This window comes from Streptopelia decaocto (genome assembly GCF_964273445.1).
Source record: "Streptopelia decaocto genome assembly, chromosome: 4".
NCBI lineage: Eukaryota > Metazoa > Chordata > Aves > Columbiformes > Columbidae > Streptopelia > Streptopelia decaocto.
The window spans coordinates 19,077,845-19,101,613 of NC_138658.1; the positions used below are offsets into that span (position 1 = coordinate 19,077,845).

The 23,769-nt window shown below is 42.8% G+C and overlaps 1 protein-coding gene across 1 annotated transcript; it reads left to right on the top strand.

Moving 5' to 3' along the window:
- The first annotated feature begins 10,750 nt into the window (after positions 1 to 10,750).
- On the top strand, positions 10,751 to 20,937 carry RAB33B (RAB33B, member RAS oncogene family). The gene is made up of 2 exons (XM_082050522.1): positions 10,751 to 11,190; positions 17,998 to 20,937. The coding sequence occupies exons 1-2, from the start codon at positions 10,942 to 10,944 to the stop codon at positions 18,439 to 18,441; spliced, it is 693 nt and encodes a 230-aa protein (XP_081906648.1). The 5' UTR covers positions 10,751 to 10,941; the 3' UTR covers positions 18,442 to 20,937.
- Positions 20,938 to 23,769: the final 2,832 nt, after the last annotated feature.

Here is a 23,769-nt window from a genome sequence, read left to right on the forward strand (position 1 = left end):
TAGGTGAGGTACTCGCCTTTTCCATTTGGAAACCAGAGCATTCACATGTGTGAATAAACAGGTAAAATGGTCTCAGAATAATCTATTCAGTAACTCTCCTTATTTCTTTGCATCTTAAATGCCTTAAAAGCTTCTATATTCTTCTGCAGTTATTGTGTTGGGTTTTTTCCAGTAGAGGTCTTAATGCTTCCATGTTCATAGGGGAGGAATCGTGCCCTGATGTGTGGTGTGTCAGCCAGAACACAGGTTGGAGTTTGTCACCAAGTTTTTCTCCTAGCGTAGGGAAAACATTCTGAGTTTCCCAGAGTGCTCTATAGGGCCGGGTGAGGTGTGTTTAATTAGCCTGTTACAGCTTCCTTTAGTGTTTGCTTTCGTTTGCTTTTCCAGGTCTGGAGGTGCTCCAGCTGTACAGTAGACCCTGGAAGACAGTGTAACACCTTATTTTTCAGCTAAATAGAGTTGTCTTTATAGAAAGAACAGACTGATGAGAGTAGGGTGAGATCAGGCTGAGAAACCAGAGGTGCAGATACCATCACGTGAGCAAGTTCACATAAAAAACTCAAGATCTTTGTCCAACGCGATGCCTTTGAGGGCTTGGGCAGCAGTGCCATCGTTCCTGCAGTGCTAGCATCCCATACGCCACAGCTGTGCTTTGAATGTGTGCCACTAACGGAACAAAACCACTTGACAGACTAATCCAGCTCAATATACCTGAATTAAAATAGTTTTATTTTTCCTTTTTTTTTATTTTCATGATTGCTTTAAATGTTTAAGTGTTCTGTACTGGGTTGCTAGCTGGCTTTGAAATGTTTCCCCGTCTTTCCCCCTAATAAAGTTTGCTCTAAAAATGTGGTTCCTACCTAAGCGATAATGTAAACCAGCTCAAACTAAGTGGAAGTAAGAGTTATGCTTGTCTTGTAACATACTGCTCTGGGATTCTGCGGAGGAAAACAATGCAAATGTAGTATGATTAGTAATAGCAGTAAGGAACCGAGCAGTCTGTAAGTTCATTAATGAAAGCTGTTACAGATGGAGGAAAATGGTTGCTCTTGTCTCCAGGAGTGTTCAAGTAAATGAACTGTTCTTAGATGTTGTAAGGAGCAAAGGGTGTACGCTTTGACAAAACTCATGGTCACGTTGTCATGATTATATTTTCTGGAAATTCAAGCTGCAGTCTACAAACACCAGTTTTAATGCTTGTCTTGGGCAGAGACTCTTCCCAAGAGCATAGAGCCAGCGGTGAGAATGGCAAGGAGCAATGGGTACAGCAGCTTGGCAAAAGGAGACTGAAGTGAGTTATAAGAAAGTGGCATAATAGAAATTCCATTTTAGATTAAGTATAAAATAGCTTTTTTATTACTAGAAAGATTACTGAAGCTGTAAATACTATAAATGCAGTCTTCCCATGCCAAGGAAGCTGTAAATGTGTATTACTTTGATTGGTACAAGCAAATAGTAGTATGTTCACAAAGATTCTAGCTTTGTATGTTGGTCTTAAGTAAATCAGGGCAGAAAACTTGGAGGGCAAAGACTGTCCAGTTTACAAAGGACCATATCATAAGGGTTTGTAAGAATATTGCAAGAGAAATATTACTAGAAAATCCAAAGCATCTTAGAATAGCTTTCCTAAGGTGTTTGTTGTTTTAATTGAAAATGTCACATCTGCTAACTGTTCATAACAAAAGGCAAAAAGTACTTCAACGACATTTTATTTCTGCCTGGCACTGCCCATTCAATATCTACCTCTACTAGTCCTAGTCTAGTTCAGCTACTGCATAATTTTAGCCATTTAGCATATAACATGAAAAAGTGTCACTTACCTGGTTGGTGAAGAGCTATATGATGCTGGGTAATGTTTAGTTTTAAACTGTAATGCAATAAACCACAAACTTAGTGAAAGTCCTGTTGTTGGTTCAATGCAGCGGCATATTTATTGCTTCATTGCGGATCCGTTAAAAAATCTGAATTATTAACTCCACCAAGTTACTTGCAATTGTACTGGGATTTGCTTTCCCTTCCAGCCTTCCTAACTGGTTAACAATGTTGTACTGTGTTTTTACGCTCTTCTCTGGTGGTAGCAAATATCAAAACTGGCAGGAAGTCAATCAATGAATAAAAATGCTGAGTTCTGTTTGTAAATGAGTACTAGTGTTTCCTTGTAGGGTTCAGCGTCCTCCTCAGATGCCTAACAGCTTTGTAATAAACAATCCCTCGACTAGTTCCCTTAATTCCTGATCATCTCCTTCCACACCGACGGGCTGTAAATTGGGGTGGGGGTCTGGCAAAAGGGAGAAAGATCAGTAGGGAAAAGCCATGGCTCCCTTTGGAGTCAGGCTGGGAAGGAACCGTGTTGGCAGGGAGTTCTCTGTTCTACCCTTGCAAGCTAGTTGTACGTACGTATAAAAAGGTCTTTTGCTCTTTCAGGCTACGAAGACCTGAGATGGGGATTTGGAAGACACTCTTACTGATGGATTGAATAAAAACGGGGTTTGAGAGGCCAGCTGAATGAAGATTGCATGTTCTCCTTTCCTCAAATCTGGTTTGAGGAGGGAAAAACCAACATCACAGTAGCCTTCCGTTCCCCACCCATGAAGCTTTCCTGACCTGGCCTCCCTGGGTGACTTGTGGTTCTAATTGCTCAGCAGACAAAATAATATGGTAACACTGACAAACTGGAGCAGAAGAACAAGCTAGCAGCTGGCACAGCACCTGCAGTGTGTTTGTGACCTTAGCAGTTAAGATTACCTGGAAAAAACTGTTTGTAACTACCGTGAGTAGTGAATATCAGTTCTGATTAACACTGTCTACAGCGAGCACAAAGGGCTCTGGCAATTTGCAGGTTCTGTACTTTGTTAAGGTACCTGGGGTGGGGTTGAGATACTGAAGTGATTGCAGCAATATCGTGAAATTCACCCCTTTAGACGAGAGAGGGAAGCTCGTTGCTGTAAGGGTTGCTCTGCACAGATAGTACCCTACTAGAAAATAGCATCCCTTCTCCCCATTCTCATTTTCTTTTGGAAAATAAAAGGGAAGGGCGTTCGCACTGGGTAGCTGCTTGCCTTGAACTTCTTTCAAATTCAACCCTTCCTTTCCTGCGAAGAGCACCTCGGGATAGTCTACAAAAGGACTTAAAGCACAGAAGGTTTATGAGGAGCCAAGGTAGCCTGGTAGTTTATACGTCATTTTGTTGGCAGAAATCTGTCAGGACTGACTTTTCACCCGTACCTCTCCATTCCATCAGGTATGAAGGATCTCCCCACCTTGTCGTTGAGCTTCTGGAAACCGTTTGGAAGGTCTCACACACAGCAGCAGGAAAACAAAACCTCTCTGCAGCTAACGCAAGGGATGTGTAAATGCTCTTTACTTAGTGAAAAATAAAAGGAGAGCAAAGATGGGGCTGTTTGGTGGTTCACGCAGTAAGACTGGCCCTTCCATGGTAAGTGTGTGCACACCGTGGGCCTGGGAGGGCTTTTCCAGGACCTTGCAGTGTCCAGCATTTTCTCTTGAGCTTCTCAAAACCAAGAGCCATCACTTCATTCTTCTAAGAGCTCCACAGAGGTATCGTACCAGTCCCAGGGAGCAGGAACAGCTGTTTCACTGGATAGACTTTGTATGACTTTACCATGAATATACAAAACTTAAAACCAGGCACTCCTCATAATATATTAAACTGCTTTATTAATTATCTGCTAATTCTTCTTGCAGCTGTCTTTTTCATCTAGAAGTATTTTTATAAAGTTTTAAGAAAACGTTGGCTTCTGGCTGTTTACTTCATCTATTTCGAGCATTTTTCTTTTCTCGTAGGCGTCACCCACTGTTCATAATTCTGCATCTCGCTCCACTTGCAACATCAACAACTGTCTTAATGAAATACAACTGCATCTAGGATCATCTGGTCCAACCTTTCTTGGCCAAAGACCTCAATCAGAATGTATTTTTTCCCCTACCCCCAGTTTTTAGATTATTCACACTGCATAACCTACAGAAGACAAACTGGGATTTTAGCCCTTGATTCTTACGCTTGCCACAATTGACCCAATTAACATGTTTTTTAAGGAAAAATAAGATAATCACCTGCAAAAGTATTTCTTAAAAACTCCCTTTTGCAGGTTCACTTGGTAGGAAAAACGTGAAAGAATCACCTTCAGTAATTCAGTTCCTGCCAAGCGTACTGTGACAACAAAATATTTTTCACGCAGTCTGGTTTTGCTTCGCCTTTTCCCCCGACTACCTGACCCCAAATCACTTTAAAACTGGGTACACCCGCTGTGTATCCTTCTTTTTTTGTTTTTGTTTGTTTTCCAGCAGTAGTGCGTGACTGCGTTTCAAAAGCTGACGCCAGCTGGTTAGCTTAGCGTGAGTCATGGGGGGAGAGCAAGGTTCTTCACTTCTCTGGTTACCAGTGTCTTTTCTAACAGTTTTATTCTGTCATTCCCTCAAAGCCACAGAGCAGGAGGGAGACGGGAACGCCGGGCAGACCTGTTGTAGCTTGTTGACAGGTACAACATCACGTGTGTGCTATGTGAGCACCATACGGTGGCCTCAGCTTACCCTGAGTGGAGGAAAAGCCTTGTGCTGCAGGGGAGCAAAGGATGTGAGCGCTGAGCTGCTGGGTTTTAAGAAAGGGCAAAAGAAAAACTGACACCACTGGAATAAATACAAGTAGGAGCTCTGAATACAGCAGGAAACTTAAAAATACATTAGCAGAAGGGACATCTTTGCAGACCACCAGGGAAATACAGCTTTTGCCTCATTTCTATGTCAACAACATTATCAGATGCATGGGCTCCATCTGGGGTGTTTTTGTTCTTGTTTGGTTTGTTGTTTGTTTTGCTATGCACATTATAAATTATTCTTTACGGTGACATCATAGTATTTTTAGTAGTGTAAATACATTACAGTATTTCCTTCTAATATCCTTTCGTGTATACTCCTCTTAACAAGCAGATTTGTGTGTCTGACACCTTGAAGACGGCTGTTCTTTCGGAGGAGAAGTCCTTGGAGCAGTATTTCAGCACAGCTGTGCGACCGTGACACTGGGAAAGAGCTGGGTTAGTCATTACAGCCCCTTGGGTCTTTCCAGGCTCTGTGTGGAAACAAATGACCAATGCTAGTTGCAATGTGCTGGGATTTTGCGGGGCAGGAGGAAGGATTTGCTGTTTATAAAGGTAATGCTAGTTTAACTGGAACCCCTAATCTTACTCCTGCTGAAAACAAAACTGATGTTGATACCAGTGTAAGCAGGATTTTGCCAAAAGGGACTGAAGTGGAGATGGTTCTGTTTTCTTGATAGGTAGGATTTTTTTTATTCAATGTTTTAATTAAAATTAGTGTAGTACTATGCCCTTGATAGCAAATGAGAGCCTGGGAAAAGGAGGAAATCTTATTCTTGCAGAAATAATTAACAAAACCACACTCTGATATCATTTGAAGAAAAACCTGTTGCCAGAAAATAAAATGTATGCTATATCCTCACATCAAAGCAAGTCCTGGGGATCAGGGTCTTCAATTGGGAGCTTACACATGCAGGCAGATTCTTGGCAGAGCACAGTACAACTGGATTTGTTTGCTGCCCAGGAATGATTTATATCAGAGGCCATGGTGCAGACAGGCAAATATAGAAGCTTCGTGACATTTGACAAACCTTTCTGCACCGCTGCTGTGAGCCGCAGAAAGCCCTGGAGCACAGCGTGTACAATTGCAGGGAGAGAGAACGCGAGGACACGGCTCTGGGTTTAACACAGCATGGCAGGTCAAAACCCTTTGGAAGAGATTTGTTGTCTGCTGGTGCCATCTGCACCTCGCTGTGTTTTCTGGTCTCCTGGGGGTGATCCAGCCCAACACGGCAGAGGGAACGCCCAGCGCCGCAGCGGGGACGCGTGGACAGGGTCTGTGCAGGTTTGGGGTCCGCTGAGAGCCCTGTCTCTGGGCAGCCTTTTGGCATGGAAGTGATTTGGTTATCGACTCAGCTATCTTGATAGGCCAAATGGCTTGTTGTTTCAGTCACTGTCCAAGAGCTGCACGACATTTCCGTCCAGACCCAAACGGCCAAGCAGTGTTTTGAGCACTGCAGACCCAGTCTCGCAGCAATTCCGGTTCCCATGAGTTGGGATGTCAAGTGGGTCCTCCTGTTAATCCACCGCTTGTAAAGCTGCAGGTGCCACCTTTAGCACTAAAGGTCCAGTTTTTCTCTGTCCATGTTTGGCAGATTCTCATGGCAAGGGATGGAAGGTTCCCATCAGAGTAAGACGATGATGCTGTGCCCAGTGGATGAAGCCTGTTGTTATCCAGACAAACTAAAACATACACTGATCTGAACGTTAAACCCCCAATCCCTCATCAGGCACGCAACGAGAATAAAATCCAAGCACAAGCCAGAAATGGATATACTTTTATTTGTTTAATTTTCATTAAGGCTTTTTGTTTTATAGTTTTGACAAGAACAAGGGGACAGAAGTGAATGAGAAAGTCACATTCCAGTAACTGGCAGTAAAAACAACCATGTCAAAATTTTATTTCAATGTAAAGACAGATTAAACATTTGACTTTGTGATTTCAGCAGGGTATATCAATACTTGCTTTTTCAGTCTGCTCTAAGAACCCAATGTACAGGGTCCTTAACTGCTACTTTCTAAAAGCTGTCCTTTGTGGCTGCAACATTTCTGCCATCGGTGTTTTGGCATAAATTTAATTTAATGGGAGGTCAAACTCTTCTTAGACTTGCAGAGTCAAGTCTTGCAGTAGTAGAACTTTTCCTTGCAAAACTACAGGACTTTTCCCTGAAAAAAAAAATGGAGTATGTGAGGCCTCACACAAAAGGACAAAGGTCCCAGAGGAATTCAGAAGGCAGTAGTACAGTATATCTGTAGAAATATTAAAGCATTTTTTAACTGCCTGTCATTAAACTACCAGGATCAAAGGGATGCACATGGAAAGTTTTCGATCCCTTCAGAGCACAAACAGCTACATGAGACAGGCTTAGACTTACACTTTTCTTCCTGATTTGTTCCTTAAACTTAAAACCCAGCAGACATAATTTTTAGATATTGAACAGTTTGCATTTTCATGGGACTGACAAGTTAAAATGTGTCTTCAAGGGAAGACGGAAATAACTATTCTTGAAATGCTGAGCAAGTTCGGAGACTTGCAACTATTTTCAGAATCCCCTTCCTTAGAGACTTCTACATCGGCTAAAAAAAAATAACTGTGAACTTAGGCTCTTGTGCATTCATTCACTGAACACATCCAAATGGCATATTAAAAGAACTTGTCCTGGCAAAAGAATAAAAACAAAAGCTTTTTCAAATACTTGTATAGCAAGAAGCATTTTTAATTTATCATGTTACTATAGATAAATTCAACTGGATTTGCTAACTCTCCAATATTAGAAAGGCACATCCAGAAATAGTCCATGCTGGATGAAGTGTAATGATCTAATCAACATCTTTATCACTGCATATATATCAGAAGTGATGAAATTTCCAGTACTACACGGAAATAGCTCACGTAAAAGTGACTTAAGCCCAAAAGATTCTCCTGAGATCACCCTCGATGGGAGTTACTGCTTTAGCCGTCATTTTTTAAGCCATATCTAATTAAGAAGATCTGGCCTTGTAGCCTACTGTTTCACTACTGAGGAACTCCGAGGAATTGTATGATCCTCCTTCTCTTTATGTAGAATTTGCAAAGAGATTTGTGCCAAATCACTGGTTTCTTACTGATTTGTTAAGGCTGATGAGGAATTCTCATGACTGGAGTTCACAGGTGAGTTGAGCAAGGACAGTTAAAACCCACACACGTACTTTCAGCGGCTCAAGCTCAGACACTGCTGCGAGAGGAGTGGGGCAAACACTGAGTATCACCCCTTTAAGTGAATGAGGAGCTTTGTTAGCTGCACGCGGGATTTTGTCTTCTCCCCTGGAAGAACCGTGAATTCTTTTGAGTAAAGAGCACTTGCACTCAGATCCCTGAGCAAAATCTTAGGTAGCCCCTCTGCAACAGGAGTGTCAGCAGATGGGGGCTCTCAGGAGGTGTTCCCTCCAAGTCCATTCTTCCAGGGGCCAGCTGTCTCCAAGTGCATCCCTGTGAAGACAGTTCTGCCTGTCTTAGGGCTAACAAAACAGAAACTGAGGCAGCTGCTGACAGTTTTTAGAGGCAAAGTCACAGGTAGGGTGTTGGGGGTGTCTGTGTAAAATGCAGAGTGTAAAAATCTAGGGACTAAGAATGCGTTTGGCCACTAGATGGTGCGTAGATTCTGCCATTTAAAGAGTCACACAGACTCACAGAATGTCAGGGATTGGAAGGGACCTCGAAAGATCAGCCAGTCCAATCCCCCTGCCGGAGCAGGAACACCTAGATGAGGTTACACAGGAAGGTGTCCAGGTGGGTTTTGAATGTCTCCAGAGAAGGAGACTCCACAACCCCCCTGGGCAGCCTGGTCCAGTGTTCTGTCACCCTCACTGAGAAGAAGTTTCTTTACATATTTAAGTGGAACCTCTTGTGTTCCAGTTTGCACCCATTACCCCTTGTCCTATCATTGGTTGTCACTGAGAAGAGCCTGGCTCCATCCTCGTGACACTCACCCTTTATATATTTGTAAACATGAATGAGGTCACCCCTTAGTCTCCTCTTCTCCAAGCTAAAGAGACCCAGCTCCCTCAGCCTTTCCTCATACGGGAGATGCTCCACTCCCTTAATCATCATGTTGCCCTGCGCTGGACTCTCTCCAGCAGTTCCCTGTCCTTCTTGAACTGAGGGGCCCAGAACTGGACACAATATTCCAGGTGTGGTCTCACCAGGGCAGAGTAGAGGCGCAGGAGAACCTCTCTTGACCTACTGACCACTCCCCTTTCCTCATTGAAATAAAAGATATTCGGAGCTGCTGAAGAGCTCAGGTGTAATTATAACTCGCTTTGGCACTCTTGGTGTAACCCAGACCACACTGAGTTATGTGAGCTGCTGGCAGACCCTTCCCAACAGCTGTTTGAACCCTCATTCTAGCATGCTAGCCAAAGCCCAAATCAGAGCACCCCCCACTAGAATTAGGATTTCCCCACCTCTTTAACCATAAGATCTATATATAGAGACACACTTGTGGTTCTTCTCCTCAGCAAAACACGTTTTACATGCTGGCTGCAAAAAGGAGCAGTTCTATAGGAGAGACAGCAGGAACCTAAGGGTGGCACAACCTCCTCGCCTTCCTGTGACCAGAAAAAAATTACTCCTTCTCTTTGACAGAATAATTTGACAGCAAAAATTAAGGCACCTTGTCTCAGGAGGAGGCTACAGGTGGAGACACTCTTCTACAGCCTTGAACTAGGTTGGTCCAAGGGCGGAGGAAAGGGGAATAACAATGGCTAAGACCTAAACACTCTCTGGAGTGCTGTGTTGACTGTAGTAAGTGGTTCCTTTCTCGGGGCACAAGGTTTCGATACAGTCTGAATTGGTTTTTTTGTTTGTTTTTTTACATTACACTCTGAGATGGACACTAACTCCCCTGCCCAGGCTATAAGGAAAGCTTCTCTGCACTCAGGATGATTTGGGTTTGTGTGTTTTTATTGTTGTTTTTCAGATCTAGCCTATTGTTTTTATATTTGAGCAATGAGAGGCTGCTCAAAGCACTATCCTTCAACCACCTGACAGCTGCTCTACAGGGAGCAATGATCCACAGATCATTTCTGATCGGATTTGTGCAGGCAGAAGTCCTAAGCAGCCAGAGGGGCGTATGTCACAGGATAAAGAGGGCTCCCAATGGCTATTATTAGGTATCTGATCCAAACCGGAGGAATCCGGGCTCACCCATCAGTTTGCCAACCAGGGACCCACCACTAGGGTAACAGGTCTGTTCTTTACCGCAATTGACATTTGCTTTTTGTTGTAGGGGTTAAATTATTTTTCATTTAACTGGCTCGTGCCACTGGCTGACTCACTGCGTTAGTGCAGGATTTTTTACCCGCAATTAAAAACAACCCCTTGTGACTGCAGCCTTCCTCTTCCTGTTTCGGGTGCTCCAGTTGGGCCTCTTGTCTTTATCCATCGATGCAATGCTTCATGAACACCGTCGCCCGGCACGGGTGCCCCTTGGGCACACGAGGGAAGGACGGGCCGTTCCGCTTCCCCCGCGGGGTCTGGCTGGGTGTGCGGGGACACCCCGCTTCCCCACGCGCCATTGGTGCCAGAGTTACCGCTGGAAAAGCAGGGACACGGGCGCCCGTTCGCCCGCCCCGTCTGCAAAGCACAGCCCTGGTGCCTCAGGACCTGACACCGGGGCTCTTTAGCTTGGAGGAGACTGAGGGGTGACTCATTAATGTTTATAAATATGTAAAGGGTGAGTGTCAGAGGATGGAGCCAGGCTCTTCTCGGTGACAACCAATGACAGGACAAGGGGCAATGGGTACAAACTGAAACACAAAAGGTTCCACTTAAATATATAAAGAAACTTCTCAGTGAGGGTGACAAAACACTGGAACAGGCTGCCCAGGGGGGTTGTGGAGTCTCCTACTCTGGAGAGATTCAAAACCCGCCTGGACACCTTCCTGTGTAACCTCATCTGGGTGTTCCTGCTCCGGCAGGGGGATTGGACTGGATGATCTTTCGAGGTCCCTTCCAGGCCCTGACATTCTGGGATTCTGTGATTGACACCGCGCCACCGGCCGCGCGCGTGTCAGCCGGCGCCCGGTGATTGGCGGAGGAACCGGCAGCGCCGCGCTCCCGCGAGATCTCCGCGCGCCGGCGCCGCCAGCCGGTGGGCGGGACCAAGCGTGACGTGACGTGGCGCGGCGCTGCCGGGAGCGCGCGCGGCGGGTGGCAGTTGGTTTCCGGGCTGCGGCGGTTAACGGGCCCCGGCGCGCGGGCGGGAGGAGGAGCCCGCGGAGGCGGAAGGGGGCGGGCGGTCCCTGCCCGGCCGCAGCCGCGTCCCCGTCCGCCCGGGCCCGCGGAACGATGATGGCCGCGGCGGCCGACTTGGAGTCCTCGCTGGAGCTGAGCCTGACGGGCAGCGGCGCGCTCCCCGGCGGGCTGCCCCCCGCCCGCTCCCGCATCTTCAAGATCATCGTCATCGGGGACTCCAACGTGGGCAAGACGTGCCTCACCTACCGCTTCTGCGCCGGCCGCTTCCCACAGCGCACCGAGGCCACCATCGGCGTGGACTTCCGCGAGCGCGCCGTCACCATCGACGGCGAGCGCATCAAGGTACCGCCGCACCCCGGCCTCGGCCCCGCCAGCCCCGGCCGAGACCGCCCGCTCGGGAGCGCGGCCGCCGCTGGCCTCCGCCGACCCGCCCGCCGGGCCCCGGGGGCTGGCAGGAGGGAGCAGCCCCAGCCCGGCGCAGGGCTCTGGCACCCCGTAGGCAGCGGCAGCGAGAGGCGGGGGAGACGCGGGGTCTGGCGGGTGACAGGCCCCTGAACAGCGCACCAGCGGGCAGCCGCCGCTGTCACAGAGGCACCCCAAAGTCAGTTTTAGGCGGACAACAAGTTCCAAACCCGACTTTATTCTGGCCAGAAAAGCGCAGCCAGTAAACCGACCAGAAACAGGGTGTATACAGTTCGTTAGCACTCAGACAACGTAAAATACAGGTTCGGGTATCAGTTGAGGAGATTATTGGGGTACAGCAACGTAAGAATAATGAAGATCCATAGTGTGCATGCACACACTCACAAGAAACAAACCAGAGCCCTCTGACTCCAGGGTACCCACAAGAAATAATCATACACCTGGGTTGGACAAAGGCTCATTCAAGGATATGTCCAGTAGATTACCACTCACCCAAACGAGGAGGTGAGGCGCTCTCAATCCCGGGAAGTCTCCTTAGACGCTGTCCCAGTCTAAGGAAAGGGCTCCAGTTCACAGACCTGCTGCTCCAAGAAGACCACTCCAAAGGGGGTCTTCGGTGGAGACCCTGCTTTATAGTCTGGTCAGATGTGGCTGTGGGCATGACAACATGGTCCAAAAGCTTTGCAGGTACTCTGGGCACCTCTTCTGTTAACGACCCTGTCAATTGACTTAGGGTCCCTTTAAGGACCCTGTCAATTGACTGAGGGTCCCACCCCTCCTGCCCCACCAGCTGGTGGAGGTGAAGTCACTCTGCCCCGGGGTAGGGGAGGATGTGATGGTCAGCACCTTGGTGCCACCCTAGGTGTGTACTAGGGACAGGCACAATGAGGCACAAAAGGTGCTAAAAGAGCCATCAACTGCCCCATTGAAGGCTCCACATCTGGGGGATGTGCAGCTGCCACACCAGCACATGGCAGGCACGAGGACCGGACACCCCGGGCTCCCTTGCCGCTGTGCCACTCATAAGTGTGGTGCTGCATGTTGGGGTGTCAGGCTCTCATGTCACACTTCCGGACCCTCGGAGTTCGGTTTGGTTGTGTCACACAGCCAGGAGCCTCGGCTGTGTCTGCTGTGCAACTTTGTTTAAAACTATTTTGCCTTGGTGCTACTGGAAATGTAATTACTAGGTAGGTTTCAATGATGGCGATGAAAAATTTCTGGCATAGGCCAAATCTTTGTGCAGCTTTTGGCTTGTGTTAATAATTTCTCCTTTAAATGGACTTGTAGGTAGGTGTATTATTTTCAAGTATTTTAGTGTTGCCTGGGCCTGGCATCAGGAGCTTGTTGCCTCCCAGAAGTTCTGCTTCTGTGTTTATCAAGGATCATACTTAGTTGGCTTAACCTTCAAATCCACAAAGCTGTGCAGATGCCACTGTTACAAGGCATTTTGCTTTAAAAATGTTAAAAGAATTACTATCACAAAAATCTGAAATCCTTTTAAAATAAATTACGTTTGTCATGCAAAAATAAATCTGAAAGACAACTTCAGACAAGCGAAGGTGGAAGAAAAAGACTAAAATTATGTAGGGAATTAGAATCAGTTTCAAAAATCAGATATTTTCAAAGCAAAAGTTTAGAGTGAAGCTATTGAAAATAATGAATTATGTCCAGTTGTTCAGGAGTGAACTGCTGCATCATTGATGGCAATGTCTTATAAGTTATCTTTTTTAGGGTTCTCTTAAGATTGCTTCATGTTTAGGGCAATGTGATACAGAACTGGACAGTGACAGATTGGATACCTACTCACATTTGAACACTGTTTTTTAGTCTGATTATAGGTTTAGCTAAAGCTTAGTCCTCAAAATTAAATTTAGTGAAAAATTGAAGGGGAGGAAAAAATGCTCTTTTGCTGTCTTTGCACTGTACAGCAAATTTTAAAAGTATGTAAAATATACCTGGTCTGCCTGGTAGTGCTAGTGAAGATCCTAATAGTCATTTGCAGTTTAGACCACTGGCTGCTTACAAATGCTGTTTGTTTACTAGGAGTAGCATGGTCTTAAGCAGAATCCCCTTCTGCTTCTGTGTTAGGGTTTGTTCCTATAAGCAAGTTTAATAATGTGTAGAAAAGTGGAATAACAGTAGTCTTGGAATTGTAGTTTACAGCTTACAGTCATGTAGCTGAAAGCTATAGCTCTTTCTTGCTTACTCATTAAGGAAATTGCATAGGGTATGCAAGTCCATTTACTTTCATTCTCTTGTGGGTTTTTTTCACCCTGTTTCCTTCTTTTTAACTAAAAAAGAAAAATGAGTGAGTCTCTGTTACTCTTTTCTTTATAAAACCACTGAATATCTTCTTTGGCTGATAGCTGAGATCCTGCACTCCCTGATCTGTTGCTGTCCATGACTGAGGAGAAAACCTCCTGAGGGGACGTACCTTCTTGTCAGTACTTATCGACTGACATTTTCACCAGCTCTGGGTTATGCCTGGCTTTTGCTGGAGAAAAGTGAAGAAGAATGTAGTCTAATACACGGTTCTGAGATGCTTCACACAAATTATCGTGCCATTTTGTTATGTATGTTGTGGTAGGTTGTTTTGCTGAGATTACCTGTTGAATATACAGTTCTGGTTGAAGGAGGTGGAGAACCGAAGGAGGGTCTTCAGAGGCACGTTATTTTCCCAGAAGTTCTGTCTCAGCTTTAGAAGGAATAAACTTTATGACCAGGACAGTATCTCTTAGGAGGATGCTGTGCGTCATCAAGTATACATCAGTTTTTGGTTTTTGCCACCCCTCTCACACACCTTTACCTTTCTCGCTCATAGCAGTGAGCTCCAGCAATGCCTATTGAACCAGGAAAAAGAGAAGCTCGGATGAACCGATTTACTGCTATTCTTGCTGTGCCCTGAAGGGCTTGCTGAGCAGAGGAATTTTTCCTCTTGCATTGAAGGAGATTACAAAGTAGTGTCTTCTCTCTTTTCCCTTCCCCCAGCCAGCTGGATGGTCATTATTGTGCTGCCACAGTACTGAGGGTTTCTCTTGCAGCTGGAAAAACGCTGTGTCATTGGCAGGAACACAAGCACAGTTCTTTTCACCGGGGCTCTCCCAAACAGGAATTCTGCGGGATTCCAGGACATAGGGACACGGGTATTCCTTTGTACCTTGTACAGTGGGCTAACAGCTTCATATGAAACATGCCTAGATGTGATGAATGTATTGAAATTTTCAACAATTTTTTTTTTTTGCATTCTAAATCTTCCTTTTTCTAAATTGATGTAAGCATTGAAAATCAATGAAAACAATGATGTCACTGTTTACTGACCTACATTAAAAGAGCAAAGGATGCAAATGAAATTCAAAGAAGAAAATCCAAACATCATGTTCCAGACCTTGGAGCTTTTCAGGTTTTTTTTTTTTTTCCCTCATCTTGTAAGAGGAGACGTAGTTTACGATTTTTTCTTTTTTAAAGGCCAGTTATGTTTTTACCAGTGTGTTATAAGCCATGCATGCTAAGGGAGTCCTTGTTTAGAAAACAGCTTTTCTGGATCCACAAAAAGGAGTCAGAAGGTAGGAGGTGATAGCTGAGTTGATATATTTAAGTACTGTTTGTCTTCCCTAGGGCATGTGACAAAGTGATTCTGTCCACGGTTTTATTAGCTGGATTATACTGTTAAACCAGATTTTCAAATCACACATTTTAAAGGGCTATTATAAAACTGTGCTCCCTTGAAGATGGATAGTATTGAAATAATAATGAAACAATAATCTTAATTTATCGCTGCACATCTGTTAACATGAACATTTTCAGTGCTGTTTTTCAGTAGGGCAAATATTTTGGAGGGGGCAGAAATTGAATGATCTCTTCAAGTTCACCTGGTAAGAGGAAAAAAAGAAACCTCTGAAGTGTGAAACTTTTAGTCTTGGGGAAGGATTTGCCTCTCAGTACAAATGATTCCATGCCAAGAATACAAACATTTTTAATTTGAGATAATACCCTTCAAGCTTCAAAGGTGCATATAGATAAAAATTAGGAGGAACTATAGTTTAAGCTAAACTTGGAAGATACATAAATCTTTAATGTAGTTGCCCCTTCTCTACCCAAGGTTGGCAATACACTTGCGGATCTGTGCTTGACTGAAGCATGACTGATTTCTGCTCTCAGAATGAGGTGGGGAGAGAAGTACAAGCTCACATCTGCCTGTGATAATGAGCTTCCTCTTTAAATTAATTTCATATAGCATCTTCCAAGATTATGTATAGTGATTACTTAACATGTTGTTGGAACATAAGGATTACCTCAGGCTGTGCTTCTTTGTTTTCTCTTTAATTTGACAAATTCCAAATTAATGAAAATTTTCCATAAGTTTCATGACTTTATAATATTTTATAAGTGCATGGATCTAGAAGTATCTATTACCTGGGCAGGTGAATGAATCTTGCCCACACTTAGGTGCCTGTATTTAATCTGATTGTCTAGACTCCCTTAACAGACCACAGAAATGCAGTCCATTGTGTTTGCAGTATAATACAGTTGGCAAAAAGTATTTGCTCTGAAATGAGGTGGATTGCAACTGCCTACCATTTCCTGCGATCAGGGGCTAGGGTGACTTGCCTTGCTTTTCTTAATGATCTTAATAAAGCAATACTTAATAATCTTTCAGAAGCAGGACATGGATCTTTATAAGTCTGTGGGTCAGAAGCTGCAGGTAACTGGACTAGACTACAGGAACCAAGCTGTTCTGATGTTCTCATGTAAATTCTCAGTTCCCCTGATGAAACCAGTAACTGCCATTTCCGCCTGCTCCAGTCTGAATTTTTCTTGAGGATGGGTGATCACAGTTGAACATAATATTGCAGAAAAAGTCACATCATCCTGAAATGTCATTTACTCTTTCTCCTTCTCTATCATGCTGGTGATTCATAATGTCCTATGATTGACTTGTGTATCTGGATCATCATCTGTTTTAATAATTTCCAAGCTGATGAATCCTACAGTTGTAGGAAAAGTGTTTATTGTTAGTCACTGTTACCAAGACTTTGCATCTGCTTGTGTTGAGTTTCACCCTATTTTTACTCTTCCAGCTTTAAAAAAAAAAAAAAAAAAAAGGATGTGATACTGTAATCTTCCTCTCTATCAGTGATGCATCTCAGCTTCTTGCCATCAAGCAAAGTTCCCTGGCACTTGGGTTTCTCCCCCCCCTACCCCCAGCCCAGAGTCACTGGTAAAATGGTAAACAAGGCAACTTTCAAGACACTTGCAATTTCTAAATAAATTTTACAGAAACATTTGGATCAAAGGAATGCAGAACTATGGTAAGGGGAGAACAATTTAATCAAGGTATTGGCTGTGCCTTTCATGGCAACAGACTGAATTTTAAATGAACCTTCATCATTTACAGAACAAATAATATTCTGTGAATTCTGAATCTGAAAAGAAACTCCTTTCATTCCCAGGGAGGAAACATTTCTTTCTGACGTTTCCTGCTCAAAAGTTAAAAGCTGAAGTATTAATCAAACTGCCTCAGCAGTCAGGGCTCAGCTGTGCAGGATGGGCAGGAAACTGGGACTCAGCTTTGACCCAAGGAATCAAATGTTGTCTTTCAGTGTTATACTAACACCATTGCTAAGGTGTGTGTGACAGAGCCACACACCAGTGTATTTCCCTGTACAGGTAACCTGGTGTAAAGGTGCATTGGCTCTGACTTCTGTATAGTGCAGTCCCATGTCTTCTGGAGGGCAAGTTTGTGAAAATAGCACCATGCCCAGTAAGTGCGCAATTCTGTAGTGTACTCTGCACATCTGAGGACTCCAGGCTTCCGTTGTACCAGGATGATTCATCCATTTCAGACTTCTACTATTGTTTACATCTGCTTGTGCTTCAAAGCTTGTTTTGTTTTAATCTAGACCTGAAAAGTTTGAAAGCTTTCAGTTCTTCTGAATTTTTTTTTATCCATTACGCTGACTAAGCTTCAAGCAAATATGTTCGGTCTCTTTGGGACAAAATGATGCATAGTTGGTAACACGAGCATTATATTAAGCTAAAAGGAGGTTTATACATGATTTTTTATGTATGCATTATTTTATTTATTTATTTTCACTTTTGTGCATGCTTTGATACTACAAACCCACAGTATGGTCCTAGCTTAAGAGTTAAATAAACTTAAGTTACAGGTTCGTCACAGGAGAGTTTAATTCTGAGAGATACACTGTGGAGAAAGATTTCTTTGTCCTGTTCTTGTTGATGTTGTTGTTACATACGCATGATTTGATTTCTTCCTATTACAGAGTAACACGATAGGCAGTAAACTTCGTGCTAAGAACAAAAGTTTGAGGAAGATGATGTTATTTTTGGCAATAAAAATCATGTCAGCCAGGAGTTGTGCTGTGGAATACATGTTCTTTCTTCAAATAAAAGGGGTATTGGCAAGACTTCAGTATTTGTGTAAAAAAATCTTACAAAATATGTGCTCCCATAAACTTTCACGAGGTCATATTTGTGATCAAATTGCATCATAATTTCTTCCTAGCTTCAGTTATGAGCAGCTTAGAAAGCAAAAGTTGCTGATACTGTGTAAAGCAACAGTTTTCTTCAGCACAAACTTTTCAGTGGGATTAATTCAGAGGAGTGGACTTCTGTGAATGTGTGACTTCCTTAGCTACAGGTGATTTGTGTTATTTTCCAACATGAGCAATAACATTTTTTTTTCTCTCGCTGTCATTCCTTTTTCAGATCCAGCTCTGGGATACGGCAGGCCAGGAGCGCTTCAGAAAGAGCATGGTACAGCACTATTACAGGAATGTACATGCTGTTGTGTTTGTATACGATATGACAAACATTGCCAGTTTTCACAGTCTGCCGTCATGGATAGAGGAGTGCAAACAACACCTTCTTGCCAATGATATACCACGGATTCTTGTTGGAAATAAGTGTGACCTGAGAAGTGCTATTCAGGTACCTACGGACTTGGCGCAGAAGTTTGCTGATACTCACAGTATGCCATTATTTGAAACCTCTGCCAAAAACCCCAATGACAATGACCATGTGGAGGCCATATTTATGACGCTGGCTCACAAGCTTAAAAGTCACAAGCCCTTAATGCTTAGTCAACCCCCAGATCGTGATGAAATACATATAAAACCTGAACCAAAACCTGCCATGACCTGCTGGTGTTAAATCATTCTTTTGTCAGCTGTCACCTTGTCTTGTTTGCAGATGCTTCAAAATTATGATCTTGGCAAAGTTCCAGGTTTTGGTAACAATTATAGCGAATCTCTTTGGCACTTTAATGTGTTTATTTTTTCTGGTGTAGATGTTCTCATCTCATGTTCTTGCACTTTGTAATTGTACTTTCAGAATTACTGAAGTTTCACTATAAATATATGGGAAAGTAAACTTTCAAGTGAAGTTTTGACAAAGCAATTCTACATGAGCTCTTGCTGCCTGAGATAGTTCTCATCACTTGTGGTAAGGTTATAAATAGTAAGCCAGTTTACTAACATTTTTGGTTGCTACTTGCATTGGAATAACATAGGAAAAAATGTTTTGCGACAGCCAGATAGGTCGATTTTTGGGTCAGCGAATGGGGAGGTTTTTGATGTTTGAAGGACTATTTGGTGACTGGTAGGAAGTTGCTAAGCAAGTACCTTTTTATTTCAATAAACAAACCCTAGGACTGTCAGATAGTTTGGGCTGTCAGTGTAGGTGCAAACTGCTTTTGGCCTGCCATTCCACTGTAAACTTTGTCTGGTTCTTCATGGCAACTTGTTCCTGCCTCTAGACAATTATTTGATACTTAAAACTTCATTAATTTTTCATAATTAGCATGTAAAACTAAACTATGCATTCCTTCTTACGGAAAGTACTGTAGCATAGGATTTGGGGTAAATTTGGGACTGTAACTGTCCATAACCTCTCTGACTTGACTAAAACTTCAGTATTCAATGAGGAATTACTTATAAAGATACTGTAATTGAGTTGAGTGTCCCAGGATAAGTAAAAACACTTAAGTAAATAAAAGATGGAATGAAGTTGGCAAAAGCATACTGGTTTGCAAAGATGGGGGTTTCAGAGGATTTTATTGACGATGAATGCTTTTCAAATATCTTGAAAAAGCTTTTTACAGCCAATTTGATAACATATTTTAGGGATTGAAATGCTCAGGACAAAATGTTAGGAATATGAGAATTCCTTAAAATACTTCTGAGTACAAAATGAATTAGGTCTTGAAATGTGGAGAAGATCTGCCAAGTACATCATCTGCTACAGATTTTTGAGCTAAAACCTGCTTGTGTAACGTCATTGGCTGTAGGTCGGGCATCCTTGGCATTACTGCTGTGAATTGGTAATGCGGTGGGTCAGACGAGGGCAGTTACTCCTCTGGAACCATTTCTGGCCCTAATTGCAACCATGTTATTTCAGTTCTGTCTGAAGGTCAAGTTCTGTAATAAAAATGGTGCTAGGTTGCATGTAGTTACATAAAGAGAAATGTAAGCCATAGAATGCAATCTGTGACTTCATTCATATGCCATGTCAAACAACGTTTTGTGACTTGGTTTTTGAAGGAGTTAAAGTAAGATGAAGACTTTTTTTATTTGCAATGTGTAGTGTGTGGTGCTGACTGGATACTAAATGGAAGGGCAGTTCAGAAGCTGCTATCCTAGTGATCATGTTAGCAACAAATTATTGAAACAAGATAACTAGTATTACTTAAACTACTACAGTCAATAAGATGTAATTCTTTTGCAAGTTATACTGACAAAAGAAAGATGCATTGACTTTTTTCTAGCTTTAGAAAGAGCAATTTGGTCTAATATGGTTAAGATGTTTAAAAAGAATCTAAATGATATTTTTTCCTGTATAAAGCTGCTACAACTGTGACAGTAATTTTATGAAACATTTGTAAAAGGGAGCTTTTGTATTCACTCTGAACCTTACATGACTAGAATTTGGTTTACAGTCCTTTCAGAAACAATCAGCTTTTTAACACTTAGTGTCCTTAATGTTTTTTTAAGAAATTGATTGATCTTAAAAGATTTTTTTATTTTAAGAAAAGAATCTTAAATTTATGTGTATAATTTGTAAATAAATATGGTTTACAGTCCTCTTGGACGATTTGTTTTTCACTCATGTCCTTAATCCGTTTTCTCAAAAGGATCCCTCTTAATTATGTGTATGTCAGCAAATGTTCTATTGTTTTGGTTTGTGGTTAGTTGTTTTTTTTTTTTAATAAAAAGAATGAAGAATTCTAAAGTCAGTCAGGTTGGGGGTTGAGGTAAGGACATTATGTAGCTACAATGTTACTGTTAAATTTGATATCAAACATCTGAAAATCTGTTAAGGTTTGAGTTATTCGCAACCTGTAAATAAGGGCCCTCATGTCATTAAAATTGTGCAGAAACTATGTTTAAGTATGTAATTTTGTCTTCAGCACAAAGCATGTTGTAATGGTTCTCGCATAAAAGTGATGTGGTCATTAGTGCAGGATTCAGTATGCTTCCTGGCTTTCAGTGGTGATGTTCTGCCTACAAAACTGGTGTCAAAAGTACTGAATACTTTGTATATGTATTTTCACTTTACCAAATTGTCAAGTTGGGTTATTTTGTATGTGTTGGGGGGAGGGCAAGACACAATCCCAGAAACCTAATAAACTGGCTTTGCCACAAATGGTTATCACTTGTTTTCAGTAGTTATATTAGGAATGATTATATGACTTCTGGTAAAATCTGTAAAAAAAAAACCAATAAGGGAGGAAAAGAGTTCATAGTTTCTGTATGTGTGGGTGCCAATTTTGTGACAGGCTGTCACAATACTTGGACTACTGTCAGTGCTTTCTTGAGTTGGTTTGAAGCATCTGAAGTGCCCACCTGATGCTTTAGGGCACGTTTGGGACTCATTCCAGATTCCAGAACAATGGTAAGTGATAGAACAGTTCTAAACCGAGGAATTACTGACCTTTGAATGTATATAAAGACCCTAAAGGAGTCTTTTCCATTCCCCTTCTCCTAGTCTCACATCATGTTCAGAAAGAAAACCTTTTAACTTCACCTAAGGTGGGACTTCTTTGTTACATCAAAAGACAGCCTTGCAGGTTTGTGTGTGCTCAGGTGCATGCGTGCACACAAGGAGCAAGGATCCAGGTGCAATCAAGTTGGCTTTTTGGTAAATATCATAGCCCTTTCCCCACACAGGAACTCTCAGATAATTTGTGTTACATACTGTTTCACTACTGTCCTATTTATGCTTCTCTTCTAGTTTTACACTTAATAATGTATTAAAAACAAAAAGGTAAAAACACCTTTTATTTAGACGTGTTTTCTGTCTTTAAATACGATTGCAGCCATCACTGCTTACACAGGCTGTTGATTCTACAGGATGATTAAAAGAAAATGTTTACTAAATGTCTATACTTTTTGCTTTTGGACACTGGGAATGACCAGAAGAGACCTTGATAGACAACCAACAGTGTGATGCAGTTGTGAGCCCTTGTCCCAGATTGACATCACCTACTTCATTGAACTGCTGAGGAAGGAAGTGACTTCCAACTTAGGAAGGCAAGAGGCCGTCATATAATTTCTAGATGTGTCAGTATTTGTGCAGATACTTGCTGCACATTAGGATTTTCTTGGTTTTGTTTTTTTTATGTCTTCATGATGCTATATAGCTAAGAAGCATCAAAATATATTTGTTTGGGTTTTTTTGTTTGTTTTTATGTGTACTCTAATCTCTCCAAAGCAAACAATTACTAATCCAATAAAGAGTCTAAAGTACAGAGTCTTTAAAGATTAAATAGCTCCACCATTGTCATTTTCTTCCATCTTTTTAAACCAATAATTTTAAAAGACACCTTTCCAGATGTGATAAGAATAGATGAGGACCACTAATGAAACTAATGTCTTTTACTTTAATCTTATTTCATCTCTAAAATATGGCTTAATGATCTAAAAGTTAGTTAGGCTGTGACTTTGATGGAAGGGAGCAATGTGGGAGTCTGCAAGAATTAAGGTAAAGGCAACCTGGCCTCCCACTCCCTCTGTGACCTTCACCACCTTCATCTGTGACTCACAGGGGCTTTCCCACCTGGAATCAGGAAAAAAAAAAATCCATGTAGTGCTTGCCTATGGCTTTGATCACTCTTGGGCCAAAAATTGCTGGTTTTGTCTCCTTAAGAGCTGATCATGCACTGCAAGGGCAGCTGCTGTATTTTGCAGCTGGTCATAGACTCGGTACCTGATTCATCCTGGGTGACATAGCACAATTGTCACCTTTGAACTGTAACCTGGTACTAACGTTTTCCCTGACTGATCATCCACTAACTTACTGCTTTTATAAATTTTTTGGCAGTCATATTCCTTGGTAAACATTTTCACTTCCTCTGGACTATATAATTCTAATGGTCTTTTTGTTTTTCAGAGTCCTGCTTTCAAGGCCATTGACCAATGTATTGTAACATCTCAAATTCCAGATAAAAAGTAGAGCCATGTGTCTTTTTTTATTTTTTTTTTTTTTTTAATTTTCATCTGTTGACACTGCACACCCAAAGGAGGCCTCTTGTTCATCAGGCCTAATGGAGACCTCAGTGGGGCCTGTGACACCGAGAGGGTGACACAAAGAATGGTGTCCAGTGACCTCCTGGGACCGGCTAGGCCCTGTGCAGCCTCTCAGCACCACAGAGGCTGACACGGACTGAAGCACTGACAGAAGGCAGCTCCCTGTCGTTTGAGAACACACTTCCAGAGCCCAAAGGAAGGTGTGTAAAAGCTGCTGGCCATCCAGGGACACTCACTGAGATGGGTAATCCTGCTCCAAGTAGGTGTGATCTAAATGTGTTATTTTTTGCCTTTGCTGAATCACCCCTGATTAATGAGAGTCTTGAATGAGAGAGTACTTAGCCAATCATTTAATGAAAAGCAAATTTCCCAGCAATACCAATGACCATTTCAAGAAATTTGTAATCCTCTCCCCAGCTTGCTCTTCTCACCCCTGAAAAAAAACAGGAATTGATGTAAGGTGACTGGGGCCTGGGGATGGCGGCACAGTGGTGATCATGGAGCAGAGATGTGGGCTGTAGTTCCAACTAAGAGCTTGACAGCAAGACTGTCAGGTAGTCTCAGAGTAAGCGGGCTGAGTAGTCAGCACACCGTTAGACTGTGTTTTAGTGCCAGCAGATGCGGTCTGGACTCGGGCTGTGCTCACCTCAATTGAAAAGGCTGTAAGAAAAAAAGGAGTGGGGCACATGTTTTGGATTCCTGTCTCTTTGCATCTTATTTTGAAACCTGTTGGGTGCACTTGGGTCTCATGGTCTGTGTTTCCATTAAGTAATGGAGCTTGAAAATGGACTTTGCACATTTAAAAACAACAACCCCTACCAGAATCTTCAGGTAGTTCCTTTCTTCCAGAGAATCAAGGAAAAGTAACTATATTTGACAACATTGAAGCTCTCAAGGGGCCTCTCTTCTTTTATCTGCCCATCGTACTGTATCGTTCTGCACAGTCTATACATGT

Excerpts from the sequence above, each read along its gene's own strand:
- RAB33B (XM_082050522.1), top strand. The coding sequence starts at position 10,942 with ATGATGGCCGCGGCGGCCGACTTGGAGTCCTCGCTGGAGCTGAGCCTG. Across the intron at positions 11,191-17,997 it reads TCGACGGCGAGCGCATCAAG|ATCCAGCTCTGGGATACGGC; the intron begins GTACCGCCGCAC and ends TTCCTTTTTCAG.